Here is a 24,330-nt window from a genome sequence, read left to right on the forward strand (position 1 = left end):
AAACGTCGGGGTCTATTTGGGCCTCCTCGCTTTGCTTTTCAAAACAATTCAACCAAGGTTAAAATATAGCCTTTCATAAATCCACAACGCGGACAGGAAACTTCTATGTTAAGAAAACATACTAGTACTATTTTTACCACTGCACACACAGTTTTCATTGTTCCGCAATATGTTTATAGGTCATATTTGATTGGAGGATGGAGCTTGTAAAACGTAATAGTTGTACTCTACTACTTTCTTTCAATCTAGTAAATAACACGTGTAGCTTGTTTAACCCACACACAACGATTTTGTAATTACATCTTTAAGGTAAAAGTACGCTTAATGTTTGATACCATATTCAACAGTCACACCACAGGTTTAACGACACTGATCCCAAATATACAGATCCTTGACGTCACGTGATGTCCGACATCCTTAGCAAGTATGTGATGCATGTTTGCTTTTTGAATGTTGTCGAATACAGATTAACCGTCCAGTAAGAAATCGCAAATACGAATTGAAAATAAAATGCAATCTATCGCGAGTTTCTTATTACAGGAAAATCAATATTCGTCTAAACGTTTATGCTAAAACATCACAGTTAATGAATACAGAAAATGACTATAGACATACAAGCCTGGGTCGGTTGAACACTGGTCGGCTGGACCCGAAGTGGAACTCCTGAAATACACAAGTAGTACAGGGTGTGAACAAATAAACATTTCTGCGTGTTAGGATTGTTCATTTTTAATGAATAGAAATGTACGGGCCTTTAAATGTTTCTTAAATGAAATTAACCAATAATTTATATTCAAGAAAACCAAACTTTGAATTGCAAAGAACGCCAAAAGTCACTTGCATCATCATGAAAACGCTGTGGTGTAAATATTGCAAACTCATTTTTTGACAGCATTAACATGCCGAATGCAAAGCAATTTCTTGTCGCAAATATTGATTTCATGCTTGTAAGAAATGTAATAAATTTGATCGCACAGCACTTCACCAAAATCAAAATGATATCATAGCTCTCTAAATTTCCAACAATAGCATTTCAGAATAAAAGTTGACAACCGCTTACCTTTAATGATCTTACACATGTACGCGTTTGCGATATAGCACGAGTTGTCGTTCCAGTTGTGTCCGACTGCATTGACCTCCACGCAATCATCGGTCCCATCGGAGTCATTGGGCTCTCCTTGGGCCCAGTTCGTGTAGTTCAAACCCGTGCCGTCGGTCCACGTGTAACCTATCACAGACAACCCGCATATCGCCAATGGAAGCCAAACTGACTACTAAGACAGTTTTGAACAGTGGGCTTTTTTATCGTTTCGGTTGTAAATTGTCGCGTTATATTATCATAGTTTCAAATTCTTTCTTTACTTAAAGAGTATTTAAAAGCTTTAAGAGAGACTGGCAATATGGATTTCACGTCAGTGTGCCCTGTCTTTGATAATTTTATATCAACATAACAAAAAGCGCTTGTGCAATATCGCTGTTTTTCTAGATACGTTTGTATGCTCTATCACGAAGACCTACCTTTCTCAGTATCCAGATCATTTAGCCCAATCCACACCGTGTAACTGTGCACAAATAAAGGAACATTATATCAATAAAAAGTGTATGTGTATGAATTCCAAAACGACCCTATTCATCCATAAGCGTTAGTCAATATTTAATGTCTGCGAACAAACCAAAGACATGCAAAATTAGTATGATATTGTGATATAGTTTCACTATTGAATAATGCTCTGCATTGACAATTAATAAGCGGTGATAATTGCGATGTATTGTGTCGCGTTGTATCTATTGACCAGTACATTTGGGGACATTGCTCACTTTCCTTAAATAAACTACTATTGGATTGTCACAAGCTTTTACCTCCTGAATATGATGTTGTAGCTTCTGTATTCTATATTAAAACACACACAAAATTGGCCTCGCTGTGTGAAAACCGGGCTTAAAGTGTCGTCCTAAATTAGTGTGTGGTAAATAACTGCTACAGGAAATCAGGGACAACACTTTGCGCTTGTATGGTATTTTTTGTTTAATTATCACCACGCTTTTTGAAAAAAAGGTGGGGATATTGTGGTTATCTCCGCCGTCCGTCCGTCTGTCTGTCTGTCTGTCCGTCCGTCCTGGCCACTATCTCCTCCTACACTAAAAGCACTAGAACCTTGAAACTTACACACATGGTAGCTATGAGCATATGTGCGACCCTGCACTATTTGGAATTTTGATCTGACCCCTGGGTCAAAAGTTATAGCGGTTGGGGTGGGGCCGCGTCAGAAATTATCACTCATTTTTTTAGGTTATTTTACATTTACTTCTTTATTTCTACACCGATTCACTTCAAATTGATACTGGACCTCTCTTATGACAATACGGTCAATCTCAACCATGCATGGCCCCATTCCCAACCCTGGGGCGCCCCGCCCACATAGGCCACACCCACCAAAAATTTCCATTTACTATAATTTTTTCATTTCTACACGGATTCACTTCAAATTGATACTGAACTTTTGTTATGACATTAGGGTCAATCTCAACTATGCATGGCCCCAATCCCAACCCTGGGGCGCCATCCCACATAGGCCACACCCACCAAAAAATTCCATTTACTATAATTTTTTCATTTCTACACGGATTCACTTCAAATTGATACTGAACTTTTGTTATGACATTAGGGTCAATCTCAACTATGCATGGCCCCAATCCCAACCCTGGGGCGCCATCCCACATAGGCCACACCCACCAAAAAATTCCATTTACTATAATTTTTTCATTTCTACACGGATTCACTTCAAATTGATACTGAACTTCTCTTATGACATGAGGGTCAATCTCAACTATGCATGGCCCCATAACCAACCCTGGGGCCCCGCCCACATAGACCACACCCACCCAAAATTGCCTTTACTATAATTTCTTCATTTCTACACCGATTCACTTCAAATTGATATTGAACTTCTCTTATGACAATACAGTCAATCTCAACTATGCATGGCCCCATTACCAACCCTGGGGCGCCCCGCCCACATAGACCACACCCACCCAAAATTGCCTTTTACTATAATTTCTTTATTTCTACACCGATTCACTTCAAACTGATACTGAACCTCTCTTATGACAATACGGTCAATCTCAACTATGCATGGCCCCATTACCAACCCTGGGGCCCCGCCCACATAGACCACACCCACCCAAAATTGCCTTTTACTATAATTTCTTCTTTTCTACACCGATTCACTTCAAATTGATACTGAACTTCTCTTATGACAATATGGTCCCATTACCAACCCTGGGGCACACCTAGGTCAAACATTCGGCGTGGGGATACGCGTCGGCCTCTGCCGCGCCATTTCTAGTTTAAGTATTATTTTAGCGACGGTCCAGTTTCGGCGGAAAGTGTCGTCCCTGATTTGCCTGTGCGGACGACACAGGCTTATATGGGACGACAATTTACGCATATGCATTAAACCGCATCTTGCAAGAGCTAGACTTAAAAGTAGACGCTCACTATCCGTAACGAAGCGCTTGTTGCTCCTCGCTCCTGGAGTGGAAGCTTGCCAGGTTAGCACCCAGACTTCGACACGTGACACGAGCCGAAAACCAGCTCAACTTCGTAGAGAATACCTGGCAAAGGAATAATGAAAATGAAACTTGTTAAAAGTGCAAAAATACCGGTGAAGTCCTCATATTGTATTTTACTATTGAATTATTTTGATTATTGTGGCTATTTATGTCGGATGAAAAGTTTAAGCAAAAAGGGGCATTTTATGAAATAATTTTTACAAAGAAACGACTTTGAATAGGTTCCTGATTAATAATTGTTTAAAGAGATAGGAAACCATTACGGATCCATATTTTATCTTACAATTAAATCACATATCGAATTAAAAACAACTAACTGTATGTAAATAAAATAAAAATCTTTGACATAATGAAAAATGCAAAACTTCTAAAACATTGCCCGCACATTATAGCAGTATCCATTGACGTCATTCCACCCGCTGGGGCACACGTAGGGCGCCGTGACGGGCGCTGCAGTCTGAGAGGGTTGAGACCAGCCGGCCCGGGGATACTCGCAGATGTAGGGCTTCAGGTTACCACAGTCTTGGTGTATCCACAGCCCAACCCCGGGTGAACTTGTCTGCATCGCCATGCAGGTGTTTATTTCAGCGCCTGGAAGGAATATTTTAGGATTTAATACAAAAAGTTGTTTGAATATTGCAATTGATGAACTTTTTTTGATTACGTATTGTTTCATTTAGTTATAGACTATATTTGTAACAAACTGTCATCTTTAAAAGCACTTTATATGTGTGTTAATGCCTACGTCATTTTTTCCGAACACATTTCATACTTTATAACCATCAAGTGATCCAATATAAAGTGTGTGTAACGATCAGATTCTAAAGACCTCCGTTTTGTTTACTTCTCAATCAATCCGAGGTCGTGTAGATGCACAACACACCTTTACCTTATGCACGTAAAAGTCGCTTGCAAAGTCAAACATAATACAAATACGAACCATTCTGGTTCTTCTCGTGTTATAGTAAAGTTGAAGTAAGAGCTTTCGATTTTGATGTCAATGGCCTGCATAACATTGTTTTCTCTAAGTTTTTTTTTCACAAACACCACGATTGTTTCTGGCATATGGTTGACTCACCCGTATGTCCGCTGGCCCAAGCTGTGTATGTTAGGCCAGCTCCGTTTACCCATGTCAAGGTGGTGTTTCCAGGGACAACGTTGCTCAGTCCAATCCAGTAGGAGGACGGGGCCTTTAATTGGGAGGCTAAGAACGCTTGCTGGAGTCTGAAACCAGAACACTCTGCTTTGTTATTTAATCGCCATAGTTGGTTTATATTAATCCTACGTGCCGAGTAAGTGCATTTAACCTGTGTGACTTGTGTGCGGTTTTGGAGGCAATCCTTGTGCTATGTATGGGTTTTAGTAGCATGATTATTTAGGAGTGCATTTGGTAGTACATCATGTAGTAATTATCACTAAAGTAGATGTGACCTAAATCGTTAAATGCGATATAAAAATATTAATTAATAGTAGCAATAATAGAGTCAGTTTTACACGGCCGTTAATCACGGGCGCCACCTCTTTTTTAGATGCATTAATAAATGAGCAAATGCAACTTTCGAGGTGGACCTCAGGCCCGGATGTTTTCAAATAGCATGGATAATTTTACACGTTGTGTAGGTTTCATATGTTGTTATTTTCAGCATATACAGCATTATTAAAAAAAATGGGCAATCTATTGCTTTTCAGCAAAGCTTCATTCATCATACAATGTACATGCACAGAAACACACATTCACAACCGATTTGGAAACGCTACAACCTTTATCAGTTGTGGTATGGTGTAGTTTTAAAAAGCATTTCGATGAGTTTCACCTGTGTGATGAGCAAATTACCACCAATCTTTAACGACATCAAACGACTGCGTACAACATATACTAGATGCTGCATGCACAACAATATTGGCTTCTTGCCGACCTGATAGATAATTTTGCTTTTTTCCAAAAGGGATGGAGCCAACGCTAAGGGGATGACGCTAATGATAGGAGGGGGCGTCAATGCACAATGTATCAATTAACAGTCGTATGGCAATGTTTACAGAACGTAAACACATTATAAAAAAAAATAGATGAATTTTTTAATATATAAGTTATCAACTCAATAAAGAATTAACCAACATGAATAAAACAGATTGTACGATATATACCAACAATATGTAATACTCAATAAATACAATAACTAAATGTTCAACATTATCAAATAGTTTATCTACAACATTTTTATACAGTATGATTATTCACGAAATAAATATAAGATAATACTTCTACTTGAAGCGATGATTTGTGTCCCTTAATCCAAATGCTCAATTTACTTAAAGGCCATGGTCAACGAATCTTAGTTATGCTCCTATATGTAGTTTTTCCCACTATCAACTCCAAATATGAACATAGCTCGGTCTTTTTCCATTAACTTTGTTGTATTATACATGTTAAATGTTCTTATCTGACAAAGACGAACATTTAAATCCATCAAGGCATTATTAGGAAACTACTCTAAATAAAAACGTACGCGACTCAAATGTAATGAAGAAGTCAACTTACAAATATAAGCCTGAACGCCACCTTGGAAGTAGCATAGGCTCATTTATTAATGCATCTCAAAAAAGTGTTGGCACCCTTGATTAACGGCCGTGTATAGTAGTGACAGTAACTGTTGTAATTGTATTATTAGAAATAGCAGTATTAACAGTATCCGCAACAGCAGCAGTAGTATCAGTAGTTTCTTACTCATTCAGTATTGTGACCAGCTGGCCGCCCTGGCTTCTACACTGGGCTTGTGCAGCGTTCCAGCTGACAACCTGGCCGGCGGGCGACAGTTGAAAACACTTGGGGCCATACGTCAAACCATTGGACTGAAACGTAGTAATAATGTACACGGTAATTAATATTTATTTATATATATAAAATATTTGCTTCAAATTATATTTTTATCACATTGCATATATTAATTCATAGAAATTTATGCTTTTAATATCTACTATCTACTATTCATGAAATGTTCATGCCCATTTCGAGTATTAAAGTCAGTCCACGCAGGTAGCTGCATTAAATGACCTAATCATGACATAAACGTGTATTAATATTGATTTTAACGACAAAATTGTCTTTTGCAATTCTAGACTAGGAGTGATTTTACTGTGTAAATCGAGAAGTAATTTCTCCTATCATAAACTGTTTACCCTTTACATTTAAGAAGCGTTTTTAAAACTTGTTGTTGGTGAAAATAAAATACATGTACTATGAATCGCACTCTGAGATAAAGTGGCTTTATGCAAATGCGTAATTGTCATCACAGATTAGCATGTGCAGTACGAACAGACTAATCAGGGACGACACTTGCGGCTTTTAAGGAATTTTTCGTTTCAACGAAGTCTCTTTTAAACAGAAATTCACCATATTCGTTCAGTGTCGCCCCTGATCATCATGTGTGGACTGCGCAGGCCAACCTGGGACGACATTCATCACACACCTTAAGCCCATTTGTCTCAGAGAGCGGCTCATATTTATTTGTTATAAACATACCCCAGTACAGCCCATACTCCGATCCATCTGCGGAGTGTTTGCGGGTACCGCCGCCATGGCCAGCTTGCAGATGTAGCCCTGCAGAGGCTCCTCGCATATGTCATCATTCCACTCGCCCTTCTGTGTGTGTAGTTTACAAAGAAATGGACGAGTGAAGTTTTAAAAGATTATACATGATTTCATTATTGCCCTTTTGTTAAGATTGTTGATTGCTTTTAGAATACATATGGGGCTTGCTCTGTGAAAAAGAGGTTTCAGTCCGCATAGGCAAATCCTGGACGACACTTTACGCTTTGTGATAGTTCCGTTTAAAGAAAGTCTTTTATTAGCAAAAATCCAGTTTATGCGAAAAGTGTCGTTCCTGATTAGCCTGTGAGGACTGCACAGACTAATCTGGGACGGCATTATACGCACATGCATTAAACCCCCTTTTCACAGAGCACGGCCCATATAAAGATATTATTGATGATTAAGGTTGGACAGTTCAAGTGGTGTCTCGTATTATTCTGCCTATGCCTATGTCGTTAGGATTGCCCGTTATGACTTCTTAACTTTAACGGTTATAATGGTTGTGGTACCAACGGCATAAGTTACTGGTGCTCTATACATTTTCGATATCTTTTGCCAAATAATTGTATTTCGTTGATCATTTTGGAACAAATCCAAATGAAATAAAGTACGTTATAACGATTGCGTATTATTACCCGTTGTGCGGCGTCCCAAACCTCGATAGAGACACAATCTTCAGCACGATTCCCGAAGTTGTTGGGCTCTGTTACAGCCCAGTTGGTGTAGGTCACGGGGCTCTTATCCGTCCACTGGAACCGCATCTGGTTGCCAATGTCGTTCAAGCCGATCCAGAATCGGTCTCGAGTCCGAGTGACCACTAATTTTATGTAAAAATACACTTTTAAGGACCTAATTTAATACAACTGTGTATGTTATTTTTAAGTTCGAAATTTCTTATCGAATTAATATAAACCAAACAGGTTAGGGCATCTACCAGGTATATCAAGAACACCTGAAACAATATGCCGCCTATGGGATTTGAGTCCACTTTATGCAGATGTTATATAAGATAAGTAATAATTGTAATAGTATGAATAACTGCTGTAAGCCTGTGTTTAAATATCGCTCTTTAACAGACACGTTTGTTTGATGGCAGCAACGCCCTGGGTTCGATGCCCCTTAGAGATTTACGCGTAAGACATACATTAGACATGTTTTTTTAAAGCAAAGCTGTGGGGGAGCCAGGAAGAGAGAACCTGGTTACAAAAATGAACATAGCATGGCCCATAACTTTGAACCGTGAACGATTCTCATTTAAATATTGACTCATGTGTAGCGTTAAAGTATCACTTTTTCATGCTTTAATATATTGCTCTTATGTTAAGGCTTAAGACAAATATGAAACTTAAGAAAAAAAAACATTCTAAATCATTCAGCCTGTTTCGTCTGCTGTATTTGTTAACTTACGAGGGAGGACGCTATACAGGAAGTTCTGTTGGAACTCGTCGGTGATGCTGGCCAGTTCGCTGGTGAGATTCTGACACTTTGCTCTTGCCTTGGTCCAGCTCAGGGCGTCGGTCCGGATGAGCCAGCACGTATCCACTTCCGGGAACCACTCGGCGCTCGGACATCCGTATTTCTGGCCGTCTGCCGCAGACACATACCAGTAGGGAATTGTAATGAACCGAACATACTAGTCATATTTAAAGCAACTGTTATATATGTTGCGTTTTACATTTCCTGATTAATCGAACCGTGTATTTTTTTTAAATAGTGTAACATTTCACTATTGAATAGTTGTTGAACGATCATTGATATCACTGCGACTACGCTTATAAATACTTGGCATAAATCTCTCAGTGTGACACGTCGGGGCGAAATTTACAATGCCCAATTAGGAGATATCAACTTACATAACTTTAATTTTGAAATATCGCCGGATTTGCACTAACGCCTGAACGTTAATTTTTTTTTTAGAACTAACTTTCCTTTGTTGATATAATTGTGTTGTTGCATAATTGGGTCTGTTAGGCTATCATTTAAAAATTTGAACACTTACTTGGAATTTGCGGTTTTGATGGCGGAAGAACCGTAGGAAAATCTATAACAATCAATATGTGTGTTAACGTTACGTCATCTTACGTTATTCAACAATAAAGCAAATACACATGAATGATGTGAAGATATTTTGAATCAATAAAAAACTAAGTATATTTACCGTGAAAGATTACATCTAACGTTTTATAAATATACGTACGCGTTGCTTTTATAATTAAGATGACATAAAGATACATTGTTTAAATATACATCGAATTCTTACGCGAGCTTTTCTTTTTGCAGACGTAGCCTCGTTGTGACGTACAACTGATGTCATTCCAGAGTCCCACATTCTGACCCCCGGTTGTTACCTCGAGACATTGCTCCATTTTGTTCAAATTGTTGGGTTCACCTGTAATAATAAGTTTTATTTAATTATAAAAACGGACGCGAATCGGTTCACTTTGCTAGCCCGATACAACCATGAAGCTGTCCATATATGTTATCATGTCAAGCCAACCGCAGACTCTGCAATATTTCAAACAAACATTCCGTTTTTGTTACACCATAAATTTAATTTAGATTTGGACTCAACTTGATACAGGCTTAATTAAAAATTATAAAGGTTATGAAAGATTATATTAATAAGGCCCAATGTGATAGAGTACAAATATATGTTAATACCCGGTGACCAGTTGAGGAATGCGAATCCTGACCCGTCTATCCAATTAAAGCCCTTGTTGGTTGCCAGGTCGTTCGCTCCGAGCCAGAGAGCTGGGGACCTGTACGCAAACATGCTGTCTGCAACAAAAAAGGTTCGCCGTTAGTGCTATGCTTATGACTCAACGTGTTTGAATTGTTATTATAAATATTGAAATGCGAATACCATGTATGCAATTTAATTTGTGCAGAATGATCAACAATCCCTTGTTAAATATTGGTCTTCTACCAAACAGAACTTTGTATTAAATGTGAGGTAAACGGGTAACATATATGCTACCTAACCGTTTAGCTGCACCTGTGAACATCTAGGTTGAAATGTCAATTTCTTTACGAATATGATTGTATTTAACCCCAAATTTACATTCATTGTCATTATCACAATTCTAATTGTGTAAAAGAGCAAATATTTGTGTTTGACAGTCATATACCATTTTTATGTCGCCTCATATCACATGTATCTGTTGAAGAGTATAATACGCTGAATCAGGAAAACTGAAAGAACAAATCACACGAGCTTGTAGTTTATAACGGAATCTACTTACTTGCAAGAAAGTTCTGCTCGTGGATGCTGGTGACGCTGGCCAACTGGGCAGAGTCGTTCTGACACAGGGATCGCGCTTGAAACCACGTGACTGTGTCGTCTGAAAATCGGTAGCAGTAGCTGCTTGCGCTGTCCAGGACCCAGAAGGGCCCGCACTCGGTGCTCCAAGCGGCGCCTGGGGTTAAGATATAAAATCAAATGAGCTGATAAAGTATATAGAATATAAGGTGAGAAATGTATAGTGGCACAATCATGTGAGGCTTACTTGTTCTATATATTATCAACAGATGAATGTCGTGCTTAATATTTTGCGTTTATTTCATTTTCAAAAAACGTCAACAGTAAACGCCAAGTTTAATATCCGATTGAATTAACGTATGGATAAGTATACACTCGTTTAAAGCTAGGGTTTATATGAAGAGTTATCCGATTCATTTGAATAAATTGATAGGGGACAAATAATGTCATGTAAATTTACATATCATATGTATAAATGTTATATCATATTCTTAAGATAATACACGTATTTAAATTGTGTGGTTCTATTCACAAACAAATAATCGACATGGACATTTTAGCAATCACGCGTGTGTTTATTCTCCTATGTAATCCACACGTCCTTGATTAAAAATCAAACATTATGTTCGTGTTACAGTATGAAACTTATTTGCAATATAGCTGCATTTTCATCTTCTGATTATAAATAATTTCAAGTTGATCATTCCCATGCTTAAGATTATAAAAACAAGCTTTGCTGTCATATGACTTACATTCTATTGTTTTTAAAATTTAAATGAGCCTTGCTCTGTGAAAAGTGGCCTTAATGCATGTGCTTAAAGTGTTATCCTCGATTAGACTGTGCAGTCCGCACAGTCTTATCAGGGGCGACTTTGTCAGCTTTAATGATTTTTTTTTCGTTCAAAGAAAGTCTCTTCTAAGCAAAAATCTAGTTCAGGCAGAAATTGTTGTCCCAGATAGCATGTGCGGACTGCACAGGCTAATCTGGGACGACACTTTACGCACATGCATTAAACCCCCTTTTCACAGAGCTCGGCTCAAATGAAGATGTGGTAAAATAACGTCAGCTCCCGGATTAATGTTATCTAAAACAATTTGCTAAATTTTAAACCTTAAATTTGTTATATTGAAGTAAAATCCGATCGTACCTGTAGTTTGTATCGGCGCTATAGTTGAAGCTGAAAGTTAAAAAGTATACCATAGAAAAACAACAAATAGTTGAAGGATTTTTGCAAAAGGTATATTGTTTTACTGCATGAAAGACACACTTACATTACTTATTATATCCTCTTGTAAGTCGTTTGAACTTAAAAATACACATACAGCAATCACGGGACACAATCCCCAACTTAAGTACATGTAATTAAAAGGTGCAAGTAGACTTAAAATGCTTAGGAAATGCTCAAGAACCTTATCGACAAACTGAATATTACTTACTCAAACATTTTATTTTCAAATAAAGAATCATTAAGTATTAAGCTTCGGCTGATTCGATTACTTAAAGCTTGACATGTATACAGTGAGTGCTTATATTTTGATCAAGAATTAAAACAAATTGCTGAATATACATGTGTACAATATAACAATAATCGGTTATTTTCACAAAGAAAAGTGTCTTCTTATGTTCAAATTAAGAACGACTTACGATACTATTTTTATAACAAAATGGCGCCACACTTACCACCAGGAGGCAAGGTAGGGACTGCGGGTGGTCTTCCTACTCCGATTTCACATATAAACGAGTTGTTGTTGTTGCAGCTGGACGCATGTTGCCAGGTTCCATTCACGTCATCTAAAAAGGTAAAGTTTGATGTAAAATGCGTTGACAAAATATTATGGTTTCCCTTAAAAAAAAACAATCTGTTAATGTATTTAAACATATTATTTATTGTTTGCGCTGTTTTTAATTGTATTAAAAAACAATAATTCAGTTTTTTTACGGCATATTATTTCTAATATTAAAACATATTAATTTTCCGTTATAACTAAATATATGTAAGTATTAAACGTATTGAGATGATCTCCTTTCATGAGAACAGTGTGTTTTTACATAAATACGAACGAAATAACGTGAATACAAAATAACGACTAGGCGCTTATTTCGTAATTTAGCATAAACCACGTACCTGTAAAAATATTCATGCAGTCAAGACCTGGGGCACTTCCGTTTAGCGTCTGCCCATTGAGGTTGCTGAAGTCGCTATATGGTGGCGTAAAAATAGCACTTCCGTCGCTCCACGTCCATTGATTCATTGAGGCGTCTGTTTCGAATTTGCATAAAAGTGCATGATCATAAACGCATAGATATTTAAGAAACTTTGTTGAAACAAGGACATGAATGGTCGTGTCTTTGCATGTATTGATAATTCACCTTTGTGTGTTGTTGTTTTTACGCTAATATACTATTATAACTCGTACACGAGGTACAAATAAATATGGATTTAATAGGTGCACTCTCGGTTATAATGTAAGAAATAATTGTTCGTAGCAATGTCGGCGAGTTTTAAAAGAATCCATTCGGAACTCATTGCAACTGATTTGTACACCTTATTTACATGAGGACAGGTACAATTTAGTATGGCGGTGAGTATTGTCATATGGAATAGTTATGATACGAATAAGGTCTATTGAAAGCATAGTTAGCCACTAAGATAGGTAGATGTACACGTTGATTGACATATTATTCATATACATTTTCAGTGGTGTTTAACGTAATCAAGCGGAATTTTTATAGCAATTTTTACGTCATTTAAAACTCCCACTGGCCATTTAAAATTACATGAACGGTTTTTTCTCTATTAAACAATACCTTCACCGTTTTTTGAAAACCTTAATTAGTTGCTAATATGAATAGCGTCCTAAGCCAAATTTACTCCACGTTTTGATCTAATTATAAATTGGCAGCGCTCTGTGTAAAAGAGGTTTGATGCATGTGCGTAAAGTGTCGTCCCAGATTAGCCTGTGCAATTCGCAAAAATGGATTTTTGGTAAGAATAGACCCTCTTTAAACGAAAATTATCATAAACGCGGAAAGTGTCGTCCCTGATTAGCCTGTGCGGACATCATAGGCTAATCTGGGACGACGCTTTACACACATGCATGAAACCCCCTTTGCACAGAGCACGGCTCAAATAGTATTGGTGGATATGTGGTTTGGACTACCTGTGAGGCCCAGCCAAATAGCGTTGATACGCCTCTGCCGCAGGTCCGATAGCTGACTGTTAATGAAGGTCTGTACGTCAGAACTGAAAATAGAAGAATGGGAATATATCAATGAGATAAATAGTGGAGATTTGTTTCTATTTGGTGTAATACCAAGATATATTTTCTCAGTAAAGGGAGACTATTAATACTTTAATGAGCGCTCATGTTCACGTGTCATACAAGCATATTTGCATAGAAAATATGGGATTTTCCAATGTCATGCATGTTCTAATTAAAAATTAGTTAAACATCTTACTTTCGAGGATTGTGGGATGTCTGACTAACCTTTATCCCCATGTTTTATTAACGAACTTTTTTTATCTGCATAGACAATTTGAAACAATGATTGCAACTTCTAAAAATATATGTCTTAATGGCAACATTATATTATCTAATTAATACCGTATTTCAAATGCATGTTTACCAGAGTTCAACGAAGAAAGTACAAGAAACCATACAGAAGTGCCTTATTAATGCTGTCGGATGTTTTTTTATATTAAATCTAATCAGTAAAATGCGGCCCGCACCTCTTAATGGTCAGAAGGTTTGCATTTCTATCCTGGCAAAATGTCTGTGCATTAAGAAGTGTGGTCTGCACCTCAGTCACAATCCGGTAGCATTTGATGCCGTGCTGGATCCATCCGGATGCGCACCTTCCTGCAAATATAGTAGGAATATACTTTGTCTTATTTTACTTTTATTACGTTTTGTCATCTTGTTAGAATTATTTCATTATGATAAACGGGCAGTTGGCTTATTGTTCGCTTATGTGTGTGTATTTCGAAGTTTATGAGTTATTTTCCGAGCAAGAGGCTGCATTATGTGTGGAGCGGGAGTGTGTCCCAGCAATCGTGCCTAAGTAATTTCTAGACTCACGAAAGTTGGAACACATTTTTAATTATAGCTGCAATTTTCAGCTATTTCGTTGTAAATGAAAGATGTTTAAATGAAGATGTGGTTTTGTTTTTATGGGGGGGAAGTCGGAGTACCCGGAAGGAACCCGTCCGGTTTGGTGACCTGCAACTCAGATGTTGCCGTGTTCGGTAATTAAACCCTAGTCGCCTAGTTGAGAAGCGAGTGTACCAATCACTGAGCTAGCCGGACAGCCATTGTTCGCTCAATTTCAACACTTATGCTTACATGTTAATAGTTTATATTATTCTTTTCAGTCGTTCTTATAATTTTAGCGCACAGATAGCATCATATTTTTCGGGACAGTGAATGAGTATTTCAGTATGAATATATTCCATTAAAGCCATATTATTTCATAAACATCGTATATATTACCTGAGGGTTTCTGGCATATGGAGAACGCTCTTGTCCCACAGTCAACCATCTGCCAGTTGTTGCGCGCACCGGAAGTGTGGTTGGCAATCACGCAACTTGACGTTCCGTTAGAGCTAGACAAAACGTAAGCAACACAATGCAATCACATGAGGTTCTTATTTACCGAATATAGTGAGCGAACATTCATAGCACTCCTATGGGGTCCTTATTTACTAAAAATCGTAAGCGAACCTTCATACAGGGATATTATTATCAAATAATCACATAAAGGAGAGTTTATTGAGCGTATTTTTATTTGAATTCCATTTTATTTTTTAGTTTAACTTTATATCTTAGACGACATAGGCAATAACAGAAGACATATTTGATTTTGTTTTCCATAATTTAAATTTGCTTGTGATGCGACACGCTTTTCGTTGGTATTTTCGCGCGATTATACCATTTATGACCGTACATTGCTTTGTAAAGAATGCAGAAATTATACCTGATTGCGATTCCCAGAGCGTTCTGTGTGGTCTGTATATCCGGAGTCCAGTAGGCGTGGATAACGTCCAGGTCTTTGTTGCTGAGTCCCACCCATTTCAGTGCGTATCCAAGAACCGCCTGGAATCAATGTGCATGTGCGTTTGTCAGTATGTGGTACGTTTGCTCGTTAACACGACTTTCCGTTATCGAATAGCAGGTATAAATCCAAAATTCATCTTGTGACTTCAAACAGTTCATACGTAATATTCACATTTAACGCTGCATACTTAAAGCTTCAATATTCACAATTTTAAGTTCATACTTTCGATTAAACTTTATAGTTGTAACTCACATGTTTTAGTTCATCCCTTACAATTCAAAATATAGCATGTTATAAAGAGTTATTTATCTCGTATTTTTAAGTTCATACTTATCATTAAATAAACACATTTTACATTTCATTCTTCATTACACATTACATGTGTCAGTAATGCGACGTTAAATTTCGCGATATATCGTTTTTTATATCAATATAATATACAATTGCATAGTAAATATTGCAACTCCAGGAGGTGTTCAATATTTGGCAGGGATTTTTATACTGAAATTTAACAATCGAAAGGCAAGTAGATATACTAGTGTATGTTACAATATTGGTAAGACTTTTATTTTAGCTCAATTGCATTTAGAGTACTTACTACTTATTTGAAACGCTTTCGAGTCCGCTTCCTGGGCGTATAACCAGTACTTGATGTCTTTAGGAAAGATCTCAAGAACTCTCCCATAATGGGGATTGAACCCGTAATCTCCCGGTCGCTATGCGGACACAGTATCCATTGCAATTAATGTTACAATATAAGAGTACTCTGAATAGTCAAATGTAAACCGTGACGTGCTCGCATTCAAAAATGTATAGTTTTGAGACATAAATATACAATCAAATAACGGTAATACAGTTAGTGTTAAAAACAAAAATACGTGCAAGCAATATTGTAAGTGATGCATCGTGTTAATAACCGAAACTCAAAGTAATAAAACGAACATCAAATACTTGTAGCAACATCACTTTACTGCTTTATGTCAAACCCTGTTTATTTACCGGTATTGCTCGAAGACCGATCCACATGTCGGACTGTCTTGACTCTATCAAATCGTACAGAGTCTGTTCAGTGGCATCGTCCTCTATCACCATTAGGTTGGCATTACTGGTTTGACACTCTGCTCTGCGAAACAGAAATTGAAACGCCATTCCACATTTTTCTGGTTTTTTTTGTTTGGCCTTTTTATAAGGGACGAGTCTGGCGATCGAGTTTGACGATTGAAGAAAAAACTTTAATTACAATAATGCTTGATGTATTTTAAAACATCCATTTCCAGTGATTGTCAGCAAAAAAAACTCAACTCAACATTTGTGAATTCTGCTGTCTTCTACCAACAAGCACGCACATTGAATGTGATATACATTGTACGTTGAGACGTTGAATAAATATAAATGTGTATGTTTAACAAGGATTAAGCAATAATTTGTATTCTTTGCTCATGGAAACTTCGTGTTATGTAAGACGGTGATTTTTTAATGTATCCATGTACCTAGCAGCGTCCCACGGTAGCGCCCTGGTGGTGATCTTGTAGCACTTCCCGTTGATGCTTTCCCACCCGGCCCGGGAATCACACCACAGACCGGTAGCTGTTGACGTAATGACAGAGGTGGTTGTCAAACAGGATATAATAACGATTATAGACGACACATGTTAATAATCATTATTTTGAGATATTATTAGTGTCGTGGCTTCTTACTGACCCAGAACGACAGGATACAATAACAGCAAATTATTGTAACCAATAATATATATTTTTGTACTGATACGCAACGCTTAATCAGTTAGTAATCGTGTCGCGAATACGGTCTTACCGAGTACCCTTCATTTTGCATAATCAATGTAATAACAGGAAAAAACATTCGTTATTTTGTATAATATAGTGTTTACGTCTGTGACGTAATTTATGACGTGATTACCGTAATCTAATTTGTTAAGTTACCCACCTTATAAAGAAAAGATACACAGTCATCATGGGACCTGACGGAGCACATGAAAAATGAGAATTCTTTACGATGTAGGATACAAAACTATATAATTATCAAAACCAGCAATTGTTTAATCATTTTACATGTTGGTTAGTTTTTATATCGATTTCTTGAATATACATGGGCCATGCTCTGTGAAAAGGGGGTTTAATGCATGCTCGTAATGTGTCGTCCAAGATTGACACAGGGACAACAATTTCCGCTTAAACTGGAATTTTGCTCAGAAGAGACTTTCTTGAAACGAAAAATATCATAAAAGCGTAAAGTGTCGTCCCTGTTTAGCCGGTACGGACTGCATGGGCTAATCTGGGACGACCCTTTACACACAAGCATGACCCCCTTCTCACAGAACACGGCTCATATTTACCAGAAATAGTTAAGTATGAGAGAACGCTCGAATAATGCAATGAGCTGAAGATAAAAATAGCGCCTTCATTGTTTAGCAGAAATGTTCTACAACCCTGCTCACATGTATGCACGTTCAATGTCCAATGATGCGATACTCACATCGTGTTCTCTCGCAAATAAAGTATTGGGTGGAATCGCAGTTCTCATGACGTAGTGTATTGTTGTACGTCACCACGCACTTCTTTGATCGGTCGTACTGTGCCGGTTCCTGGCCGTACCATTGGCTGTACAGAATGAAAACCAAGAGATTTGTTGTTTTTGAATTGATGTTGTGGCTGAAACGGGGATTAATAGATATTCTCGAAGTATGAAACTATCTTTGCCCGTGAAGTGCGATACTTTCAGATTACAGTTGTTTTATGGCAAAATATTATTTTGGCCAAATCAGTGTTTTTATAATGAAAAAAATCGTATTGAATATTCAAATACAATTATATTCAAAAAATCTTATACCGATTTCTTAGGTACAGTTAATCCAATTTAGTAAACATAGTTACCTATGAAAGTTGAGTGTAACAGTGATCTGACTTTATTGGAGCATGCTTTCACAAAATAATAGTCACTTCTGCATGTTCTTACTTACAGGAATGATTGAGTTACACTAGAGCCGTCTACCCACGCCTGTGCCGTCTGCATAACCGAGTCAGTCATGCCTATCCACCATTCCGTGTGCGTTGGGTAATAGCCCTTGTACGTCTGAACCATGCCGTATACGGAATCCTGGTTAAAATGAGTATATGCTTTACGTTTAATGAAAGCTACATTTCAGGATACTTTTCTCTACTAAAATATGCGTTTTTCTAATTTTCTAAAATACATTGCTGAGAATATACTTACAATTTCTTTTTTATGTATTTAAGTATCTTACCATACATACAAAATAAGCCTAAATGTGTAAAACGCCAACTATGGCTATTTTGTACGATTGTGAGACTACATATTCGTTTCACCCTTTCTTGCACGGAGTTGATGATAAGGAGATCGCCACCCATGTTATTGCAGAACTTCCTGGCCTCGGTGAAAGTTCGCTGGATCTTGTTGGTGATAAGATAGCAGGGCGCAGTCTGGTCGCGACTGTCCGACACCCAGTACGTGGGACAGTCTTGTGAAGTCACTAGAAATAAACACGCAAACGTACAGTTCCCTCTGATACAATATATAGTAATATAGCGGTCACAAGACAAGCATTCGTGTTATGGTTGACCTTGCCGTCGTTAGTAAACGTAAATAAATGTAATCATAACAAATAATGATACCCTATTATCCGTTTTCTTTTTTTATGCAATTGGAATCAGTTAGATGATAATAGCCTAAAACAATTAGATTTTTTTATACAGACAACGCCTGACCTATTTTAGTAGAACTTTCCATGAAAAGTCATTTATTAATATTCTAAAATTATGGGCATTATTATTATAATAATATACTTTTGATATACATGTCAATAGTGTAATTATTGCTTTTATCATACATATTTAATATTTTTGTTGTTGTGTTTTGAACATTTTTGTTTTCAGATACACTTTTCATCACATCAGATTTGAAGGACAATTACGCCGAAAGTTTTAAGCAGTAAATTCGCCCTTGATATTTACATTGTGTATTTTTGAAGCTCATATAATTAAATTAAAACAATAACCTTGCGTCTGTGTCACAATACAAGTAGTAACAATATTAATGACATCGTCTAAACGCACGGTAAATATTCCGTTATCACTATATTATCAAAACACAGTATATATTTATATTTTCGCTACATGATTAAAGCCCATGGAATATATTCCGTTGTTAATACATTTTTGGAACCCAAATTATACAATCCGCTGTCACTTCATTAAGTGCATAAATGGCTGCCAAATAGTCGTATAAGGAGCCCATATACCAAGCACGTTTCTAAAACAGTTCGACCACGTTCTGAAGAAAATGCTGAACGGGATGTGATCTTGCTTGAACGTGTAGTTTTAGTCAGAAAAAACCTACAATATGCTGGAATGACGTTCATACACAGTGCGCGCTACGTGCAGCTCGTCCCTATCCCGTCATATCCCGTTGCCAGTCCGTCTTTATCTAGTTCAAATTGGGTCAATTTTCCAATTGTCCACGTTGGGACAATCAGACAATTGTCCAGTCAGACCGAGCCCGTCCTCAGCCAGATCACTTTCGTACGCAGTTCTTCTTTATTCGTTGTGCAGTGGTAACTCGTTCAAAGGCAGTTCTCACTCCGTCCTATTACGTTCTTAGTACGTTGAGGACGTAGTTGTAGCCACGTTCTGCACGGCGACTATAAAACCGACTACGTTCCTGCCAGTTCTCATTTATGTTTCACGCTTTTAGCCGATCAGACGTACATTTGTTCTATCTCGGCACAACAAAACATTATATTGCTGCTCTGCTTCAAAATTGCACGTAGCCAACATTAAACAAATTAAAAGCTCCACGATTGTCCATGTTTTAACTTAATATCACAAATGATGAATTTTGAGACAACGACCTCTATTTATATGCACAATGTCTGAACGTATTGTATTTACGGTTTGAACGTTGTAACAACTGCATTGAATTTGAACGAGTACAACGTACTGTGAAACTATTGCGAACTCTTTAAAACGAGAACAACGTACTAAAAACTTACTGACAAATTATAGAACGTTGTAAGAACTGATCTTTTAGTTTCAATTTATTTACACGAAACAAGATCGTACTTGAGACGTAGTGTGGACGGGGTCGGTCTGTCTGAGAACGGATTGGACGGACTAGAAACGGACTCGATCGGTGTGGCATCGTACAGGTAATTTCGGTCCGATCGCAATACGTTCTGGCACGTTCCTCACCCGACCTTAGTACGACCTATCCGTTCTTAGTACGTCCATTCCGTTTCATGTACGTTGTTACTACGTTTAATTGTAGAACGGGATCATCGCAAGAAAATTTTGGGTAGGCTCAAAGTTCTTAAACACCACTCACGGTCAACCCCGTTCCAGGCCGTCCACAAAGTGCCAACACAGTTCGTAACACGTTGCTACTACGATCACTCCGTTCTCACACAGTTCGAGCCCGTTAAGTCACATTTTTCAGAACGTACTTCGAACGGAGTCGGTGTATCGGGGGTATTAAATATGAGCAAACCCGCAATCAATTAAATGTACACGCTTTCAATACTGTTGTTCTATACATAAAGTAAGGAAACCAACAATTGTTTTCGCGTGCAACGGTCAATATGACAAAAGTAAAACGTTAAACATGACCAAGTGAGTATCGCCTCTATGTTCAATACATAGTTGGAACAGGGTTTGAATTTCGAAAGAGATTTCTCATTACGTTTATGAAATTTTGCTAATATCACGTGGTCGATCAAGAAGCATAGTGTGTGTTATGGAGCAAGGTTCTAGCGATGTACCAAAACTTCAGTAGTTTGTAAACACATAAAACAGTTTCCTTTATTAATATTTTTTAAAATAAAATATTCTGGATATGACCTAGAGGTAATGGATAGCAACGAGTAAACTGGTTTTATCAATTTGTTTCATATGTATAAGTTTAATGGTTTCTAATGGACTTATTCTTATAATTGAGTGTATGTGTATTAAACCAACTGCTGATTTGTATTTCTTCTGTATCTTAATTCTTTATGAAAACATGCATTTATTGCATACGGCGACTTGGTCATTTAGAGCACGAAGACCTTCAGACATTTAGAGCACATATGTGTTTGTTTAGATGGATTTCATAATGTTAACTATATTTTGAACTCGTACTCAGTTAACAATCTCGTGCCTTACACTGGGTAAACATGTCCTACTACATTTCTGGTACTTAATATACTATCGTCAATAAATACATTTTCAAAAGTGTACTCGCGATATCAGAGTGGCAGTCTTTTTGCTTTACCCATTTGTATATGTAAAGAACTTGACGAAACAATGACATACACACCTAACCGATACTACTTCAGAACATACCGACCTTGGGAAGGTCTTTAAAAGTACTGCGTAACAGTCAGTGAATACCACAAAACCTCAATCCGTTGAGCATGTTTCAACAATTATAAAAGATACAAAGGATGAAGGAGTCATTGAGATGAAAGATAAAAGTGTATCATTCTGAAGCTATCGATTATCACCTCCCTGGCAGATACAAGTAAGATAACAGTCACACTTGCACTTTGTTAACTGCGGACAAATCTCAGATTTTATCGCAACAATCAGTGCAACAACCAGTGCAGCAATCATAAATCGTATGCATAAAATGAAGTGAAATTATTTAACCAACATGTATCCGCATTTTGTTAAGCAGTTTCATAGGTGTGTGGAGATGTTCTATATACTATACCAGTAATTCTTTTCGATTTTTGTTTCGACCATTTTTACTACAAACAAATTGAGGATTTTTACTCAAACACACAGTGAACTTCATTTGTTATTAAAATGTCATGTTCCCAATTCTTTTAATGTAAGTGAACATGATGTATCATGTGCATAGAGATGTTTCCAACACGTAATGTTTTCAAGGCTGTATAGCTAGCTCTCCGTGATTAAACAGATACTTGTATTGTTGATAAATAAGATTGAACAATAATTTTTAACGCCCCTTAGTAACTGAATACATACTCTATTGAACGTATATATTTGCACAATAAAAGTGATTAACAAATAACAACATGGTGCTGTTGATTAAGCCGGATTGTACTTCGACAACGGAGTTAGAATATGTTCTTGAACATCAGGAACACAGTAGTAAAAAAATGCTAATAATGTCACCTAATAATAGTACAAAACATGATGAACCAGTATTTAAATTTGGATTTGAATACCTATATTGATTTTCACAAATCCTCGGATTAAGAATTTCATGCTGACAACAAAATGTCAATAGCGCTTTTGCTGCATTTTTCTCATATTCGTATAGTTTTGCTTGTTATCGCGTTATTGACCAACCTGTCGGTGAAGGAGGGTCAGTTGTGTATATAGTGACACCATAGATTGGGCATATTTAATCGCTTATGTAAACATGTATTACCTTTTGTCTTGAAACAAAAAATAAATTAAATTTTTCATTAAGGTGGTGATTGATGATTGCAAACAGTGATCTGTTTAAGTCTTTCTTTACTATAGAATTAAACAGCCACGATAATAGTTTATTATTTTCAATAAGAGCTTACGATTTGAAAACAGCAACACAAATATGCATTAGCATTAAAGAACTTTAATATTTATTTTTTTATAAATGGATAAAACATATTGGACGCAATATGTAAACGACATATTATATATAATTAGTTCATATCCAGAGCTAAATGGAAAATATATAAGAATGAAAAACAAAAACGTACACAAAACAAGTGAAATAGAAATCTCAAATTGTGTAAACATATTTTGGTTAACACGAATGTTGTAAAATGAAATGTGGAACATGTTATTTGAGTATATTATGTCCTTAGACGAGGAAAAATAGTGATAAGTGTGTATTTATGCTAATTATAAGGCCGATGGTAGATTACCAGCATGAACGTATTTGGTATAGATTTAAATTTGGCATTTAGTATTTAAGTCAATCGATGGCAATTCCGAATTAAAAATACACTCGTTTAGTTAAGAAAATGCATTCTCGTTTAGTGTAGAAAATGCATTTAAACAAAGAAGCGCTCGTTGTATATATTTAACATGTACATATATAGTAAATCGAATGACAGTATTTAACAATAAATGTTTGATGGAGAATCTTTAACTTATTGTTACATTAACTATACATTTGTTTGTAATATTCGTATTTTAAAAATAATTTGGAAAAATGAAACAAACGTAGAACTCACCATAAAAGTCACTTATATTAATTCAAAATGTATCATTCATTATTTATTTTTTAAGATAATTTTTTGAAAATTCTGTAGATAACTAAATATATGCAATTTCATTGCACATATATAATGTCGGTTATTGTATGTGCTGGTAAATTAGCTAATAATGTGGTCTCTTAAAATTATTATTTGTACATAAAGTATTACCCCGAAAATCTTCTATACAGGTAGTCATAGGCAGTCTATTGGTAAACAGCACCCATCTGTTTTTATACTATAGTGTTTTAATATTTTAGTGTTAATTACTACATGATACCCTTATATGCATATGATGTATTACTGCTTCTTTAACTACGAAAGTGTTCTTATATATATTTAAAAGAATCATGCTTATACATACATGCATAAATTGTTTTCAAAAAATGAAGACATCGTTGCTTACAGGAGTTAAAATCATTTGAAATTCAAAAATAATAAAGCTTTTCAATGCTAAAAGATACTATAATTTGGATAGATACTCGTGTTATTGCTTTAATTTAAATTGGGTCATTCATATTAAGTTAAATCATAGGAACTAATAAATAAATAAAAACAGGGTCGTCACATTGAAACTGGTAAATGCAGAGTGGGTTTTAACATTCAGATCATCGTTATAAAAGACATGT

General features: G+C 36.6%; 1 protein-coding gene across 1 annotated transcript in view; it reads right to left on the minus strand.

Annotated features, from left to right (window-relative positions):
* Window positions 1-24,330, minus strand: part of LOC127863409 (macrophage mannose receptor 1-like) — a 35,481-nt gene that overhangs the window by 10,891 nt on the left and 260 nt on the right. The window contains exons 2-27 of the mRNA XM_052402932.1: window positions 18,822-18,985; window positions 18,455-18,591; window positions 17,971-18,095; window positions 16,968-17,064; window positions 16,477-16,600; window positions 15,397-15,515; window positions 14,913-15,025; window positions 14,153-14,282; window positions 13,584-13,666; window positions 12,548-12,682; window positions 12,103-12,213; window positions 11,570-11,599; window positions 10,405-10,578; window positions 9,824-9,940; window positions 9,423-9,551; window positions 9,162-9,203; window positions 8,570-8,749; window positions 7,798-7,979; window positions 7,094-7,213; window positions 6,299-6,423; window positions 4,652-4,797; window positions 3,959-4,164; window positions 3,500-3,615; window positions 1,519-1,562; window positions 1,061-1,228; window positions 616-663 (exon numbers count right to left, since the gene is read on the minus strand). Of these exons, the coding sequence (XP_052258892.1) occupies window positions 616-663; window positions 1,061-1,228; window positions 1,519-1,562; window positions 3,500-3,615; window positions 3,959-4,164; window positions 4,652-4,797; window positions 6,299-6,423; window positions 7,094-7,213; window positions 7,798-7,979; window positions 8,570-8,749; window positions 9,162-9,203; window positions 9,423-9,551; window positions 9,824-9,940; window positions 10,405-10,578; window positions 11,570-11,599; window positions 12,103-12,213; window positions 12,548-12,682; window positions 13,584-13,666; window positions 14,153-14,282; window positions 14,913-15,025; window positions 15,397-15,515; window positions 16,477-16,600; window positions 16,968-17,064; window positions 17,971-18,095; window positions 18,455-18,591; window positions 18,822-18,985 (3,165 nt within the window). The remainder of the gene's footprint in view (window positions 1-615; window positions 664-1,060; window positions 1,229-1,518; window positions 1,563-3,499; window positions 3,616-3,958; window positions 4,165-4,651; window positions 4,798-6,298; window positions 6,424-7,093; window positions 7,214-7,797; window positions 7,980-8,569; window positions 8,750-9,161; window positions 9,204-9,422; window positions 9,552-9,823; window positions 9,941-10,404; window positions 10,579-11,569; window positions 11,600-12,102; window positions 12,214-12,547; window positions 12,683-13,583; window positions 13,667-14,152; window positions 14,283-14,912; window positions 15,026-15,396; window positions 15,516-16,476; window positions 16,601-16,967; window positions 17,065-17,970; window positions 18,096-18,454; window positions 18,592-18,821; window positions 18,986-24,330) is intronic.

The sequence above is a fragment of the Dreissena polymorpha genome, unplaced genomic scaffold (genome assembly GCF_020536995.1).
Source record: "Dreissena polymorpha isolate Duluth1 unplaced genomic scaffold, UMN_Dpol_1.0 chrUn007, whole genome shotgun sequence".
In the NCBI taxonomy this organism is placed as follows: domain Eukaryota; kingdom Metazoa; phylum Mollusca; class Bivalvia; order Myida; family Dreissenidae; genus Dreissena; species Dreissena polymorpha.